Genomic DNA, 16797 nt, shown 5'->3' with positions numbered 1-16797 from the left:
CCATGTTGGCTGTTTTCTGTCATTACGACTCTTGCATGTTTCCTCTCTGAAAGGCCAGTTAAAAGTTTGGGCAGGTGGTATGATGCAGATAAGGAGCAGATCCAGGGGTTGAGACTGCAGCCAGTCGGTGGCAGTACGAGCACACAGATGTCAGACCCTCCAGGAAAACTTCATCTGTGGTGCCTGCAGTTTGGTCTGCTGCCACAAATGTTGCTGTTTTATGTACCTATTCCAAAAGAAAAACTATTGAGAATGATTAGCTCTCACATTGGAAAGTGACTGGAAGCCCCACACCACCTCAGCAGTGTATGAATGAATATTATTGGAGCTCTTTACAGCCAGCTTCTCTGAATGGTTCTTACTGTAACAGGCACTTTATGAAAGATTAACCTCACTTTCTGGTAAACCCCATGACTTGCCTGTCCTCTTACACTCACACACGACTTCATGTTGAGACCAATTACCTAATATCCATTCCACAGCCCCAGAAGAATTTAATTCAACTAAGAAGTTTCTTTCCTCCTTTCCTTCCACAACTGTTGTCAGTGTTCTGGTGTAAGAGTTGATCAATCAGATGTGTAGTAAGTGTTTTGGTTGCATTAGTGCCGAGCTTCACATCAGTAACGAGAACTATCTGAACAGTTTTGTGAAAATGAACTCATTGTAGAGAAATGTGTGTTATTGATTGATAAGCTACGCTTTGACAGAACACTTATGCAACTTTTGTCATAGTTCACCATGTATATTGATAAGTTTCTAGAGAATGAATGAGTTCTCTACAACAACCACTGTTCTAACGTACAGTAACCTGGTGGAGGACTTTCTGTTCCAGGTGTTACAGTGAGCACAGGGCTGGATCTGCAGAAGAGAATCATTGGAGGTCGAACATGTGGAAAAGATGACCGTCGGTACCACGTTGAACTGACAATAACTCATCCTAAAGGAATGTTCTACTGCGGCGGTACTCTGATAAAAAAACAGTGGATTCTGACTGCAGAACACTGCTGGGAGAAGGGAGGGTGAGAAAGTGACAGTTAAACTATTAACAATATATTTCTCAATAGGTTCTGCAGCAATCTAATTCTTTCATGTAAAATTACAGCATTCCCAAAATGAAGATAGATGACTCATGTTCATGTTTTGTAATTATTGACCTGAAATATCTCAATATGATGTATTTACATTCATTCAGGGATGATCATTTTCAACCTTTACCTATTTGTAGGACTATCAAAGCACATTTAGGTGTGCATCCAGGAACCAACAAACAACCAGTGCAAACCATCAAAAGACATGAGATCTTTACAGACGCCAACGGAGACATTCATGACATCATGCTGCTGAAGCTACCTGAACCACCCAACATTACACCTGCATCACTTCCTGTCTGTGGAACTCATCCACCTCTGTGAGTCATGACCTTTCCACTCTAACCCTGTCTGAATAAGTCTGAAAGCTTAACTCATGAAGAAACTACAATTAGAAATCCATGTACAATCTTTCTTTAATTGTAAAGTCATTAGTGGGCAAAGTAGCTTGTTTTTTAAAATAATTTTCTGACTTAAAACGAAAAAGAAGATATATAGCTGTTATGAAAAAGGTTTATTTTTAATGTTTTTATTGTATTTCAGAGGTGCTACTGTTCAGATGGCTGGTCATAGCTATACCGATGAAAAACGTGAGATTCATTTTTATATTAATAATAACTGTATGTTTATCACAGTTTTTCTTTTTTACTTGTATATTTGATAACATACCTGACATATTTACAGGGAATATCTTTAATTTTGTCTTCAAAATGTGTTATTTATTAATTATATGTGTGTATATACCTAATGAAACATAAACCTGCCAATTCACTTCTTCTCAACTGAGCACAATCCAAGATATCAGGAAAACTAATTAAATAAATCAGATAAATAACCTAATTTAAAGATGCTGTTTGATTATTAAACACATCTGGATGCCTTTTATATATGTAAAAATAAGTATAAATAGATCAGATTCCAGTGGTGAGTTACAGCAGAGTTCTGTTAATTTTTCTGTGTACCATGTAAGCGTGCATAAGAATATGATATTTTTTGTTTTGTAGCAAATAAACAATTTTGTTATTCTCATCTAGAACTTAGAAGATCAACTACTCTCCGATGTGCTGACACCACGGTTGTCAACTGTGTAGCTGGGTTTTCTGTCGCCCATTACCACACGTTCTGTGGCAAAAAAGCTGGAGTGGATAGTTGTCCAGTGAGTTGGCATAGCTTCTAACTGTATATCTTTTCAATTTCATTTATTTCCACAAGTAATGTAAAAGTCTGTCTTGAACAATATCTGCATCTCTCTCACAGGGTGACTCTGGTTCAGGAGTGGTGTACAATGGCAAGATTCATGGTGTCATTTCCTCTGGTTATTGCACTAACCAAGGAACACAAGTTGAATTTATGGATGTCTGTAATAAGGATTACATGGACTGGATCAATCGAATAGTAGCAACATAGATATGTCTAATTTGTGGTTATTGTAAAATGTCCTATCATTCAAGAGACATTTCACGTGTTAAGAAAATTGTAAAAAATTGTTACGTTATTATAAATTTGCAATTCACAATTGTTTGGATTTTTTTTTTTCAATTGTTAAATGGAGATGACAAAAATCATTAATTCACAGTGTTGTTTTTATGCTTTCAGTGTCCCAGAATAATATACATAAACATATCTCTGTACGATATAAAGCTCCACTAGTTACAGTAATATCTTTAAACCTGCAATAACAGGTAACCATGTGAACACAACAAAGACTTATCAGCTTTTCTCATAGATTGTTCACACATTCAGCCGAGCATTAGCATTAATTTCGGGAAGGGTTTCTGGCACCTTTATTCAGTGAAAACAGCTGCCTGCTGTCACCTAAAAAATGAGAGCTGAGACATTGAACCAAAACAGTAAAGTTTTAGAACTGACAGCTAAAAAAATTAGCTGAAAGTCACTGGTTATCTCCATAAGAGAGGGCTGCAGATTCAGGTGATAATTCTCTGTTTGGTCATCACTACAAGTGACCCCTTTCACATTGTCACATTTTCTTCACATCATCATTTGATGCATGTTGTTTTGTTACAATATCAATGTATATTACCAATGACTAACTTATCATCAATGAGGAAGGGGCAGAAAAGTGCAAGTATTATTACTTTTTTGAAGCAAGCACTTTTATTCTGGCCACAACTTTGTATTTAAGTTCAGCCCCCTTTTTTCCAGGGGCCAAATACAACAATAATATCCCTGTTTTACCCAGGTTCAGGTTAGAAAACAGTGTGGCCTGAGGCTTGGTCAATTTAAAAAAATTAAAAACAATTAAAATACACGGCTGTGCTGCTATTTAGTAAATGAGAAGGAAACAAAGGCTGTATTATTACTCAAGAAAGAAAGAAGGAATCAAGCCCTCAGCACAGTTTTCCCTTTAGTAAGAAGCAAATCAACTCACAGGTAACACATGCAAAATATGACTACTGGATGGCTCTACAAGATGTATAGAAGGAAGAATAAGGATAATAAGAAAAAATAATGTGACAAAATTAGAAAAAGTAGCTATACAGACAGCTGTGGCCAAGCTGACAATTGTGCTCCCAGTCTCCAGTGAGGGGATCGGCACTGCTAAAAGCGACCAATCCAATGGGACTTCAGTATAGTCAGTTCAGTTGGAAGATTTGGTGTTAAAGAATTGTACATGTGCTGACTACCTCTAATTTTCTCTCCTTTTTTGGACCTCCATGGTCCCGGAGTCCACAATGCCAGCTGCAGCCTCGGGTCTTAACCAAACAGGACCAACATTATAATCAAAAGGTGGAACATTATTCACACATTGCATTTGATACAAGCAGTTATAGACCAGAGCTATTTCCACATTTGTGGAAATATTAATTCTTTTCTCATGAAGCACCACAATAAAATCCAGCACTGAGCTGAAGAACTAGGCTCTCTCATCAACACTTCTTCCCCTTCTAACTTCTGCTCTGATGGTGACTGTTGGTGACTGGCTGTTTTTCCTTGGTCTTCCTTGTTTCACCTGAAATCTCCATGTTCAATCTGCAAGTCAGGATGAAGAGTCAAAACAGGACAAGCTCTCAACTTTAACTGTAAACAATGTACGACTGCTCTATTTACTGCTGCAATAGAAAAGGTCCGCCAGTGCCTACATTGGTATGTTTGCTTATTGTGTTGTCATTTCTTGGAGTATCTTCAAATGCTTCACATCCCTAAAATTAGTACAAGTCTAATGGTTATGTAAGTCAATGAAACATAATCATTAAGAATTGTGTCATAAATGAAAACATAATAAAATGTGTTTTCATCAAAGTTTTCTAAATCTTTTCTAAACATTGATCCAAAAGATTTCTAAATGTAGAAACATTAACAAAATATTCCTTAACAGTCCAGAAGTAATTGGAAGTATGCACATTTTTGGTATACTAATTTTTATGAGCAGAGTGCAAAGGTGTATTGATAGTTTCACCTGCAATAGAAATGGTCCACCTGATGTTCAGCACTAGACGTCACGCAACGTGATGACAGGAAAGACTGAAGCCTTAACTTTGTCCTGCAAAAACAATGAATCATCTAGTAGCTATGGCTCTAGCTCCCAGCAATCTATATAAAATATGTGTTTTTGACTTGCAAAAGGTAACGCAGGGTTTTCGGACTGGTCATGACCTGCAAAGAACAATGTTCTCTCTAAACACTTCTTCCCCTTCTAACGTCTGCTGTAAGGATGAGGCGGTGAAAAATTGTATTTTATTTCACCCTCACAAATAGGTAATTGGCACTGTAGTGGTTATGACCATATTAGTGACTATGTAACTACATGGAAACTGACCAAATTATGTACAGTAAAATAGTGTTTTAGACTGCTAGCTGTTGTCTTGCGCTGAAGTCCCGTGTGAATTCAGCTGTAACGTGAAAAAGGTAAATAGCAGTGAGCAGGTTGGAGGAGCGTAGTGTGTGAAAAGTGACGATCAGAGGTGTTCACAAGGGAAGAAGCTTAGAGTAACGTAACTATGGAGAATACAGACGATATTGAACACTTGGAAGAGGCTTTTGAGTTTTTAGTTACATAGTCACAAATATGGTCATAACCACTACAGTGCTCAATTACCTATTTGTGAGGGTGAAATAAAATAAATATTTTCGCCGCGAAGGCTTGAACGGTCTTCTGGAAGACCTCCACCAGACCAGCGGGCGCTTGTTGGATTGTTGTCGGCCTCAGCGGGCGAGGGAGGCGGGGAGGAAGTAGAAGGATGCCGGTCCGGGCTGCTAGCCTGGCTAAGGAAACTACCACACAATTCGCCACTGCAGAGACTCATATTCACCACAGCAGCACACAAAATGGATATATATGCTAGAAATACACATGGAACTGCTGCGTGATGATTATTACTGGAGCCTGGCTGAACACACTCACTCATCCCAGACGGCAGCTAGCAGCTAAGAGGGTAGGTGAATTTAAACAATGGCTAAGTTGCTAAATGCATCTTGTTGTCATGTAAGATCCCTGTTCATGTTGCACAGACATTGTAATTGCATTTTGTTTCTGTTAAGAGGCACAAAGGCACTCTTTATTTTGTGCCCCCATAACTGCCGTTTTAGCTAAGTGGGAGGTCTCGGCATTAGCTGCAGCAGCTCCGTGTTGCTAGCACCGATTCGGCTCGTTTTTTTTTGCTATCGACAGTACTTATATACATATAGCAATCGAGATTAAGTCATGCATAATATACTATTAATCCTTGTACATTACTGATTGTTTATGAAGTACTAAATGAATGAAGTCATGCTTTTTCATGCATGAAGTCATGCATGAATTCATGATAATTCATGTACAATTATTAAAAAGTGTTAACAATATTTCTAATGTTTGAGTTATGTGGCAGCGCTATGATGCTGTCTGCTGAGTAGCGGGCTACACCATGTTTGTTAAATACAACATGAACCTTTGGGAAATCGAGCAGACCTGCTATATAACACAACAAAGGATCATGCCTAAGGATAATTGTTTTTACCACTCTAGTTGAACTATACACATTTTTCAAATTCAATATTTATTAGATTTGATAAGTTAAAGAATTGCCCAGGTTATAACTGTTGCTCTAGTCATTGCAGCATTACTCTATAATTTCCACAAAGGAGGTTGACAACAAAACATGCAACAATTAAATCCCCCTTTCAATACCATAGATATAGTGGCACTCGGCCAGTCATGTCAAAACACTTATTTATGAACTTTAATATCTAATGGAAAACAATCTCAAATGAAATAACACAACGTGGTGTCAACATAAAACACAGCGCTTTCAAGCCGGAGAGCGGAGTTCACTACATGCAACGAAAACCAAATAGTTTTACACAGGAAATGCTCGCTCCTTCCTCAGGAAGATATTTTTATCCATATCCAATCTTTTTCCTAAACTTAACTAGTTGTTGTGCGGCCTAAACCTAAATGTCATCGTCGCATGACGCTCACTTTTTCTGGCTAACCTCCACCACCATGGCCCCTGAATGGACCGTCATCTGGCTCACAGTCACCTGTTGGCGGCTGAACCACTACCGCTGTTAGCTGGCGTCACGGAGCTCTGTAGCCGCTAAATAACACCAGCAACTATACTACTAGAGACTAAATAATTCTGTTTTAGATATATAATGGTCTATTGGTAAAGTAGCATTGATCATTTTGAGGGAGGCTGGTTGTCCCCACAGGCAATAAAAATAATTTAGCAAATAATTTAGCAGAGCCAGGGATATGTAGACCAGGAAATGGGAAATCCCACCCATCTCCCACCAGGAAAATCACACCCTGAAAATTTACAGTATGTCCCGATCATCAAGTCAATCTGAAAGTCCTGAAGCAGTGATCAGCAATCTTGATAGGACTATAGCTTTCCTAAAGTGAAGACAGAATGACTTATGTTCATGTTCAGTAATTATTGATCTTTTTTAACCTTGTAGGACTATGACAGCACATTTAAGTGTGCATCCAGGTAACAACAGACAACCAGGAGTGGCAATCACAAGACATGAGACTCGTCCAGACCCGAACAGAGACCATGACATCATACTGCTGGAGCTACCTAACCCAACTAGGATTACACCTGTACCACTTCCTGACTGTCAAAATCAGCCCACTGTGCCTCTGTGAGTCATGATCTACTTTGATAAGTCTGAAAGCTCAACTTGTGTGGATTCTTAAATTGAGAATTTCATGAAGAATCTTTTTTTAAATGTGAAATCATTAGTGCAAAAGTATTAGTAAAAATATATACACATATATTGTATTTCAGCGGAGCTACAGTTCAGATTGCAGGTTATGGACCCAAACCTGGCGAAAGACGTAAGTTGAATAATTTGTATTTTATAATAACAATTATGCATGTTTACCAAGAGTGTTCTTATTATTGTTTTTGTTACATTGTTTGTATATTTGGTAACATTTCTGACACATATTTACATTGAATATATTTTCATTTTGTCTTACAAACGTGTTTCTTATTACTGTAATTATATTAATGTAGAAATAGACATATACATAGACATACAGTATGTACCAATGATAAGTTATTTTTCTGTGCACCATGTGAGAATATATTAATGTTTTTTGTTTTGTAGTTATAAAAAGCTGTTGTTTTATTCTCATCTAGCATCCGATACTCTCCAATGTGCTTACACCGAGTTTGTCATCTGTTCAGTTAAACATGATCAATTTAAGTTCTGTGGCCCAAGAATAGGTGTGGATACATGTAATGTGAGTTGGCATGTCTTCTAACCCAACATCTTTCTACAGTTATCATGCTTTACCACTTTTATTTAAATAAGTATTTCAATAAATAATGTAAAAGTCTGTAACAGACAATATATACAACTCTCTCACAGGGTGACTCTGGTGGATGAGTGGAGTACAAGGGCATGCTATATGGTGTCATTAGGGGCTTGGATGACCCCAATATCTGTATGGAAAGAGCTACATTTGTGAATGTCTGTTTATACAGGAAGTGGATCAAGAACATCACTGGCCAATAATCCCAGACTGTTATTGAAACAATACTAGGATGTTCGGGGTGTGGTTGACTGTGAAACGTTGTCATTAAAATGCGTTAAAAATGTATTAGTGAAATTGTTGAGTTCATTTAAATTTGCAGTTGATACATTCACAATTGATTGGTTACATTAAATGTTCATCTATCATTTGTAAAGCCCTTTAAGACAAACAATTGTGATTCTATGACTGTAGTATCACAGGGTAGTCTGAGTTACAAATATTAATTTACACAATGTTACTGTAGCTATCACACTTTTGTTATGGTAAAAAATGAACACAGTTTTTTTTTCAACCAAGATATCCTTTTCTATACTTTTCCTTTTTTTCAATTAAAAAAAATTGTACAATTGCTCTTATGTAAATTCAACAGATTAAGCATGTTGGAAAAACTATTAAAGGGCCAAATATACGTGTCTGTTGTTTAAAAATATACTTTTCACAAGTTTAATCAGTGTGACTTCTTTGACAGTGTTGTCAGTTCAAATAAAAATGAAGATGACTCATTATAATCATTTCACATTTCTTTCAGTTTTATTGTCACAGAAAAACATACATGAACTGATCTATGCACAGTTTAAAGCTCCACAGTTAATGTCTTTAAACCTGCAATAAATTGTTATTTTTTGTCACTTATGGCAGCAAAGACAAGCTGTAAACACAACAATGACACATCACCTTTTATCTTATGTTGTTTACTGTACACATTGAGTAGTTACCGAGCATTGGCAATTCGTTGGGATTCATGCTGCGTTCATAGACATCGGAAAAACACTTTTCCGAGTGAAAACGTCACCATTCAGGTCACTTCCTGTGGGAATCAGAGGTGGGAAACTCGGGCTAGATTTTGCTAACCGAGTTTCACAGTTGGTGATGTGTTGTTGACAACTGACGTTGACTTTGGTTCACTAAACATATTTCAATGACAATAAACTGTTTATTGTGGACAAACGCCTCTGCCAAGAAATATACACAGACATAACATGTTTCAAATTATTCATAAATAGGCCCATGTATAAAAAAACAACACCTTATCCGTGTCCTTTCCCATTCATTGTCCTGCAGATAACACAAAAAAAAAAACACCTGTCCATGTGCTGTTTGTATGCTCACATAAGAAAACCGCAGCAAATCTTTTGTTATTGTGGCCTCGATGTTTTTACACACCTGATGCTCTAGGCTATGCCCATAGCTCATAGATTGTGTTTTTTTGGGGGCGGGCATGGCTGTGGCTCAGAGGTAGGGTGAATTGGCCATCAACCAGATCAATTGTGCGATCCCTGGCTCCTCCAGCCATATGTTAAAGTGTCCTTGAGCAAGACACTGAACCCCAAGATGCTCCCTGTGAGCTGTATGTGGCTGTCCACTGCTTCTAATGCTTAGGATGGGTTAAATGCTGAGATTTCATTTCACTACACTGTACTGTAGGACTGTATGTGACGAATAATAAAGTTTCTTCTTTCTCCAGGTGCTCTGGCTTCCTCCAGGTCCTAAGACATAAAGGTTAGGTTAATTGTTGTCTCTCAATTGTCCCTAAATGTGAATGTGAGTCTGGCTGTCTGTCTCTATGTGTTAGGCCTGTGATTGATTGGTGATCTGTTCAGGGTGGACCCCACCTCTCGCCTAATGTCAGCTGAGATCCCCCCCAAAAAATGACTGAAAAAAAAAAGCTGTTATAATGGATGGATAAAACAACGATTGGGGTCAAGTACTGACTTTTAGCTTTAAGGATGTTTAACAGGGTTCACATCCATATTCAGTAAACAGTGAAGGGCTCATGGACATTTTTATGTGAGTTATCTGTAAAGAACAAAGCTCTCTCTTACTCAACTCTTCTTCCCATTCTAACTTCTGCTCTGATGGTGACTGATGGTGACTGGCTGTTTTTCCTTGGTCTTCCTTATCTGTTTCACCTGAAATCTCCATGTTCAAACTGCAAGTCAGGATGAAGAGTCAAAACAGGACAAGCTCTCAACTTTAACTGTAACCAATGTACGACTGCTCTATTTACTGCTGCGTGGTGACCGTTTTAAACATGTGACCGTAACACGTGATTCGATGGACATTTTAATCATGTGATCGTTCTATTTAATGTAAAAGTAACAGTTATAAACAAGCAGCTAACATTGTGAAACAGAACTTGTTTAGTTTAGGCAACATACATTCTTAGTTGGGGTTATTAAAACATCAGGGATTGGCCTAAAATTATTTTTTTTTAAAAGACAATGTTGTGCACATCCATGTGGTTGCTGGTGCAGGACAAAAAAAGTAAATGTTTAAATAAAGTAAAGTCCGCACAACAGTTAAACGCTCCAAAAATAATTGAATAGTGCAGAATCAGGCACACAACATTTCGGCCCAAAATTTGGCCTTCCTCAGGTGGGCGTAAAATGAGTCACCTAAAACTATGTGCTTACCTTCACCTACGGATGTCGTGGCGTCATAAGCTAAGGACCGTAAAACTCAAAAAGTGACACCAACTCTCGGCTCTTGACCCATCCACCCCAAACTTAGCCTGGCTCTGTCCTCCTATACGGTCTGTCAAACACCAGGCTGAAGTTAGTTAGACAATCAGCTGACAAATATAGTCTGCACTGAGTTAGTTTACAATCTTGGATTGATCATGAAGTCATGTTAAAGAACACCACAACACCCACGTGTGCAGAGGTGAGAAAGAAGCCAGGGTTTGAATATATCCCAAGCTCTCTTTTTTTCATTCACTTACTTGTCTTGTAACCTCTTGGCAGAGACCTGACCCTAATTTTGAAAAACACTGTATTAGGCCATATGCTGCATATCACTGAGCAGGAGTGTTTTTTTTGGGCAGTATTCCGTTTTTATCTGTTTGTTTTTTTGCCTTGGTACCATCACTTGTCAGGTAGCCTTTAACTAATTGGATTATTCCCATTTTTTTATTTGATCCATAAACCTTTTCTCAATTGATCAGCAAATGTCCTTTATACATATTGGTATCACAATATCAAGTTATGGCAAATAAACTAAAAAATAATTTTTACAGTTAAAATAAAAGTGCATTTTGTCACATATTTCTGTGAATAAGTGAATGAGTGACATGCAGTAGAGTGTGTAAAGAACAGGTGGTTCAAGTCAGTAAGCTCACAGCGCCTCCTATAGAGCATTTTTCATTGTCATTTCCCTGCTGTCACTTTATGGAGAACAAGGGCAGGAACTGTTGATAAGTGTTCCAAACTTTGCATAAATGTGGAGAGCACTGCAGCCAACAGGGTTGTGTTGATAAGGCTTTACGAGGCAATTGGTAGCTACAGCTGTTGTGACAGAAAGGATCTAATTCGACGGTGAATGGCAGCAATGACTCTTCTTAGGCTTCTCCTTTTGCTGTCGGTCGGTGAGTATTCAAATATTTGTATATAATGCATGTTGAAATTAGGTAATTGTTTGTCTAGCTAAACCATTACATATCCTGTTATTCTGATTCTAAATCTCCCTTTCCCTGGTGCTGTCAATGTCTGTATTAGTCTGTATAGTAAGTTATGATAAAAGTTACTTCTGTTATGTTGCATTTAGTCTATTTCCTTGACATTCCACTTCCGTTGTTGACTGTTTCTCAGATCGCTGCAGGGTAAATCCAGACAGCTAGCTAGACTACCTGTCCAATCTGAGTTTTATCTCACACGACTATTTTACAGTGGCTCCGTGCAGAGCTTAGCGCCATCCATGACGTTTGTGATTGGTTTAAATAAATGTCAGTAAACAAGAGCACTTTCTTCTCCCATTCTGGAATATTGTGTGAACTAGCCAGACCCTCCTCTGCTCCACAGCGTGTGGACGGTCTGGCAAAGCGAGACTATGTTGCATTAGACCTTAAAGGTACCTGGACTGGAATGGAGTAATGTCTTTAGGAGTGCATCACTGTTTTGTTTTTTCTCGTGCATGAAAATTTGCTTCCCAAATAATCTCAACATGTATATTAGACCTAAAGGATCCTCAAAATGTGTTTTGGTGAATAAAAGTGAACGGGGTTTTTGTTTGTTAAAGGTGCTGTAGGTAGGATTGTGAAGATCCAGTACCTAGCCAAAAGATTTGAACATCGACAACTTCTCAGTCCCTACCCCCTTTCCACTAAAGCCCAAAACGGTGTCCTAAGCCCCTCCCCCCACAAGGGAGAATTAATGTGTGTGCATGAGCAGTGATTGACACGCAGTTAGTCTCACCCCCCCCCAATCTCAAGAACTGTGACTGATCATCTCCGGCTGCTTTTGTTTTCTCCTACAAGTTTCCAATAGTGATAAAAAAAAAAACATTAACACTGAGCAAAAGCACAAGTAGCAACTTCTGCTCATCAATCCTTGCTCTCTGTTATAGTAAATGAAGTGGAAATGCAACGCTGAACTATAAACCATAGGTGTGTAGAGCTGGACTTTTTTATTCATTGTTTGTTATGTTAAGAGTTTCTTTTTTGTACTATTTTAAACTATCCCTTGCTGCTGTTACATAAATGCCCCTGTTGTTAGATTAATAAAGGAGTTTGAAACATGAAGCTTGCATCTTGCTTCAAGCATAAACTGCCCTATCCAAGTGTTTTTGAAGCAGAGTTGTTGTGTTTATTAATGATTTACTATCAACAACATGTGTCTGGTCAGCGACATCCTATTCTCAGTCATGTATAATAACTATATTGTCTGGTCTCCTAATGTGGACACTCCATTTTCTGTTATTACTGCTGTGCTTTGAAAAAAGAGAAGTTTTAACTTTACCATGGAGGACTTTTACTTTCAGGTGTCACAGTGAGCCCAGTGCTGGATCTACAGAAGAGAATCATTGGAGGTCAACCATGTGAGCGTCAGTACCACGTCAAACTGAGAGTTACTGCCGGTAAATCTTCGAAATTGTGTGGTGGCTCTCTGATCAGTGACCGGTGGATTTTAACTGCAGCTCACTGTTTGACGCCAGGAAAGTAAGGAAGTGATCCTATATCTTAAAATACTGTCACATCTAAACACTCGAAACATATACAGCCTAATGCAAGGTATATATAGACTGATATAAATGTTCAGGTGTTCTTGAGAAAAAAATATATTATTAAAGAGATGAGAAACAGAGTGGAATGATTATATGTGTTTCATTGTGTGTTATTCATCTTTAACCTCTTCCAGTATGTTCGCAGATTTAAGAGTGCATCCAGGGGGTCCGGCGCAAGAAGTGCAAATCACAGCAGAACCTGTGATCTATACAGACAACAGGAAGAGGTCTCATGATATCATGCTGCTGCAGCTACCTAGCCCCTCTAACATTCCACCTATAGCTCTTCCTGACGGTAACTGTCGTCCGGAAATGTGAGTTGTGATTTCTTTCACCCATAGTTGTTAGTTTTAAAAGTTTTACAATGTTTAGGACCACACCCATCTTAAAACTTAGTTTGTGTTAGTGCGCGGAAGCAAGGAAGGGAGGGAGAGGGGACGGGATGAGGAAGAAAGAGGGGTGAGCTAGCCTCGGTTAGTTTGAAAATACTTTGAACGTCAACTAGAAGCGCCGTCACCCAACATCACTTAGAGCATCTATAAGTAAATATAAGTTGGACCTGTCTGCCCTTTTGAAGCCTTTAACATTTATAACAATAGTTGCAGCAGGAATGCATCAAATGCTTTTAATATAACCTCACCACTTGGTTACTGTTATTTTCTAGGTTTGAGATTGCAGGTCACGCAGCCACTACTGGAGGCCCTAATAATGAAAGGAGTGAGATGATTTTTCATCTATTTGCATTTGTCTTTTATACTGACATTAATTGTATTGTATTTAATATATATATTAGTTCTCGCTTACTGAAGAATATAAAAAACTGTCTCAGCTAACAGGCAGATGTATGTTTCTTTTTTTAATTTTGATCATTCAAAATATATGTATTTTTATATTTAAAGAATGTTCAGATGTATTTTGTAGTCGAATGTTTTTCCCTCTTTCTTTCTCTCTCTTTCTCTATAGAACCCGGTGTATCGCCTACTCTCCACTGTGCAGACATTCACGTTGTCAACTGTACAGACCTCAAAAATACTTTGCAGAAAGATTTCCGAAAGGTTTACCAAGTCAAGGTGTATCAACACTGGTTCTGTGGCCAAACACCTAAAATGGATATATGTTATGTGGGTTGGCATGGCCTTTAATACGTTCTCTCCTCTGCTGTTATTTACGTTTTGAGTTGTTTTAAAGGTGCACTATGAGTTCCTGCATGGTTTCAGCGCAATTTCATTTTTGTCTCAAATCGTAGGCATCTCCCATTGATCCGCTAGCTGCCTGCCCCCTGAATACACCGTGAAAAAGCCCGGTCTCGGAAGACAACACAGGGGTCGTAAACGTCAAACAAACACTAGAGGCACAGGCTGTGCACCAAAATACAACAAACCACGTTCCAGCCAATCACCGACAAGATGGTTGGGGGAGTGGCTGGGGGGTTAGTGACAGTTAAGCGTGAATTATACTGGCCGTTCCCAACCTGGCAGGCGCCATCGTGACGTAAAAATGACGTAGATCTTGTAGGTCGCGCACCACTTTTTTTTTTTTCTGCGGCGCGCAAAAAAAGCGGAAACAGGAAGCATGAACGAGCTCCTGGGCAACCGGATGCCAGGACTCTCAGGGTGACTGCATGTCTCTCTTGTAAACTTACTGGGTTAAGATGAGTTATTTTATGGTCAATGAAAGGCTTGATCCGACAAAGTAGGTAATTGAATCAAATCGAAGCATTGACGTCAATGCTGCTGCCAGTTCTGCCGTTGTTTATCTTTTTCTTCTTCTTCTAGTCCGTAGTAAGAGCAAAGTCGGTAGCCTTTGCTCATTAGCGCCACCTCTGTAGTATAATTAGTATAGTATAATTCAATCACTATGATTCAGTATTATTCACACTTTAGTCAGTTAGTCATGACAGTTACGGAAACATGGGGGAAAGGCGAGCTTTGTTTGGTATTTACTTGGAACGTCAACAGAAGTGACGTCATACAGGAACTCATAGTGTACCTTTAAGATGCATATATTTCAATAACGCAACAATTATTATATTAATATATATATATTCTCTCTCACAGGGAGATTCTGGTGGAGGAGTGGTGTACAAAAACAAGATTTATGGTGTCATTTCTTTTCTGGGGGACCCTGGCCATGTGTGTAGGAAAGCAGCTGCATTCATGGACCTCTGCAATCCAAAATACGCCGCATGGATCAAAAAACTATTACCTGAGGAAAATGGGGGGTAAAATTAAAGGGACAAAAACATTTAAAAAAAAAAAAGCATAAAAAAGGTAATTTTCAATTTTGACCCATGAAGAGAACACAAGGGTTAAACCCAGAAAAAAGCTGCCAGAGATCTGTTTAATATTTGGATATAAAGTGAAACTCTCCATCCTGGGACCAGATGATCGATCAGTTATCTGTTACCATACTTTGTCACACCTATCCTTGCCGTCATTGGCTATTTTTAACGTTCATAATACAGTAAGATACTGTTGATTACCTTCAAAGCATTACATGACCTTTTCCCCTGCTACATTTCTAAGCTCCTTGTTCCTCACTCTACTAGACGCCCACTCAGATCCTCCAACCTCGGTCTTTCATCCATCCCTCGCTCCAACTACAAGACCAAAGGTGATCGTGCCTTTGCCGTTTTAGCTCCAACCCTCTAGAATCTTCTCCCTCTGTCTGTCAGGTCTGCTGAATCTCTGGACTGTTTGAAGCGTCTTTTAAAAAAAACATCTTTATACTTTTGCCTTTGTGTAAAGTGCTGCACCCAGATTATGATGTATTCTAAAGTTAATTTGTATTTTGAAACCCACATTTATTTTTATTTTTGTAATTCATGCGTATTGTGCGTGTGTGTGGGAAGCACTTGTGTATTTAAAAGTGCTATATAAACTTCTTCTTCTTCGAGTCCATTGCAATTTCAGATGTCGTTCTGCCAATATCTGGCGCAGGTCACAGCTGACGGGGTTGGTTCAGCCAGGTCCTGGGGGCTGCACTGGGGGGCGTTTTCACACTCCAGTAGGTGGGACATTGTCTGTACTGTCCCACAGTGCTTTGCACCTCCCCTGTTCCACTCGTATAAACAAAGTGTTACTTACTTACTGACTTATTTACACACGCACGCACACACACACACACACACACACACACACACACACACACACACACACACACACACACACACACACACACACACACACACACACACACACACACACACACACACACACACACACATAAATAATGAGATATGTTCACCACCTAGCGGGGTGATAATGGAACCTTTCCTCCCATTCACATCATCAATCATTTGGTTACCGCTGGAAATCAGTGAAAACAAATACATCAGATTAATAATAATAATAATAATATAACTGCCCTGATGTTTTACCCTCTAGGAAAAAAAAGTAAGACTGATGATGCTTGATGATGATGCTTATAGCAGATGGTAGGACTGCAGTGAGATGTATCAGCGTTACCTTCACCAGAGCCTCCACACTGGGCTCTTTAGTTTCTCTGCTGGGATCATGTAGATGATGCTGCTGCTTGCACCAAGCTGTAGAGACTGGAAAACCAGCGGTTTGAGCCTCAAATCAGGTGTCACAATGTGTGGGACAAACGTCACGTCAACTATAAAGAAATAACATTCTCTCTGTGTTTTATTTGATAAAATGTCTTTTATTTTGACATCACAACAAATAATACATTTGTTCATAACTTTTATTAAAATACAAC

The 16797-nt window shown here is 38.7% G+C and overlaps 3 protein-coding genes across 6 annotated transcripts; all 3 read left to right on the top strand.

Annotated features, from left to right (window-relative positions):
• Positions 1-922: 922 nt before the first annotated feature.
• Positions 923-2537, top strand: LOC114565753 (anionic trypsin-2-like). Its single transcript, XM_028593985.1, has 5 exons — positions 923-1019; positions 1226-1408; positions 1632-1678; positions 2123-2244; positions 2346-2537. Exons 1-5 carry the CDS (start codon positions 946-948, stop codon positions 2493-2495), a joined length of 576 nt encoding a protein of 191 aa, XP_028449786.1. The 5' UTR covers positions 923-945; the 3' UTR covers positions 2496-2537.
• A 2905-nt stretch (positions 2538-5442) lies between these two features.
• On the top strand, positions 5443-8585 carry LOC114565777 (kallikrein-13-like). 4 transcript variants are annotated; one of them, XR_003693973.1, is made up of 5 exons: positions 5443-5482; positions 6990-7175; positions 7322-7375; positions 7679-7782; positions 7911-8585. XR_003693973.1 is itself a non-coding variant. In XM_028594023.1 (5 exons), the coding sequence occupies exons 2-5, from the start codon at positions 6994-6996 to the stop codon at positions 8072-8074; spliced, it is 384 nt and encodes a 127-aa protein (XP_028449824.1). In that variant the 5' UTR covers positions 5443-5482; positions 6990-6993; the 3' UTR covers positions 8075-8585. The 4 variants fall into 4 exon arrangements, 2 of the variants coding, with proteins under 2 accessions (XP_028449824.1, XP_028449832.1); XM_028594023.1 differs by having other exon boundaries at positions 7322-7371; positions 8027-8585; XM_028594031.1 differs by having other exon boundaries at positions 7322-7371.
• Positions 8586-12811: 4226 nt separating this feature from the next.
• On the top strand, positions 12812-15725 carry LOC114546906 (kallikrein-13-like). The gene is made up of 6 exons (XM_028566059.1): positions 12812-13009; positions 13209-13388; positions 13739-13791; positions 14038-14195; positions 15132-15295; positions 15623-15725. The coding sequence occupies exons 2-6, from the start codon at positions 13210-13212 to the stop codon at positions 15723-15725; spliced, it is 657 nt and encodes a 218-aa protein (XP_028421860.1). The 5' UTR covers positions 12812-13009; position 13209.
• The last annotated feature ends 1072 nt before the right edge of the window (positions 15726-16797 follow it).

The sequence above is a fragment of the Perca flavescens genome, chromosome 2 (genome assembly GCF_004354835.1).
Source record: "Perca flavescens isolate YP-PL-M2 chromosome 2, PFLA_1.0, whole genome shotgun sequence".
Classification (NCBI taxonomy): domain Eukaryota; kingdom Metazoa; phylum Chordata; class Actinopteri; order Perciformes; family Percidae; genus Perca; species Perca flavescens.
Note: the sequence above shows the minus strand (reverse complement) of the source record. Positions and strands in the feature narration are given on the sequence as shown.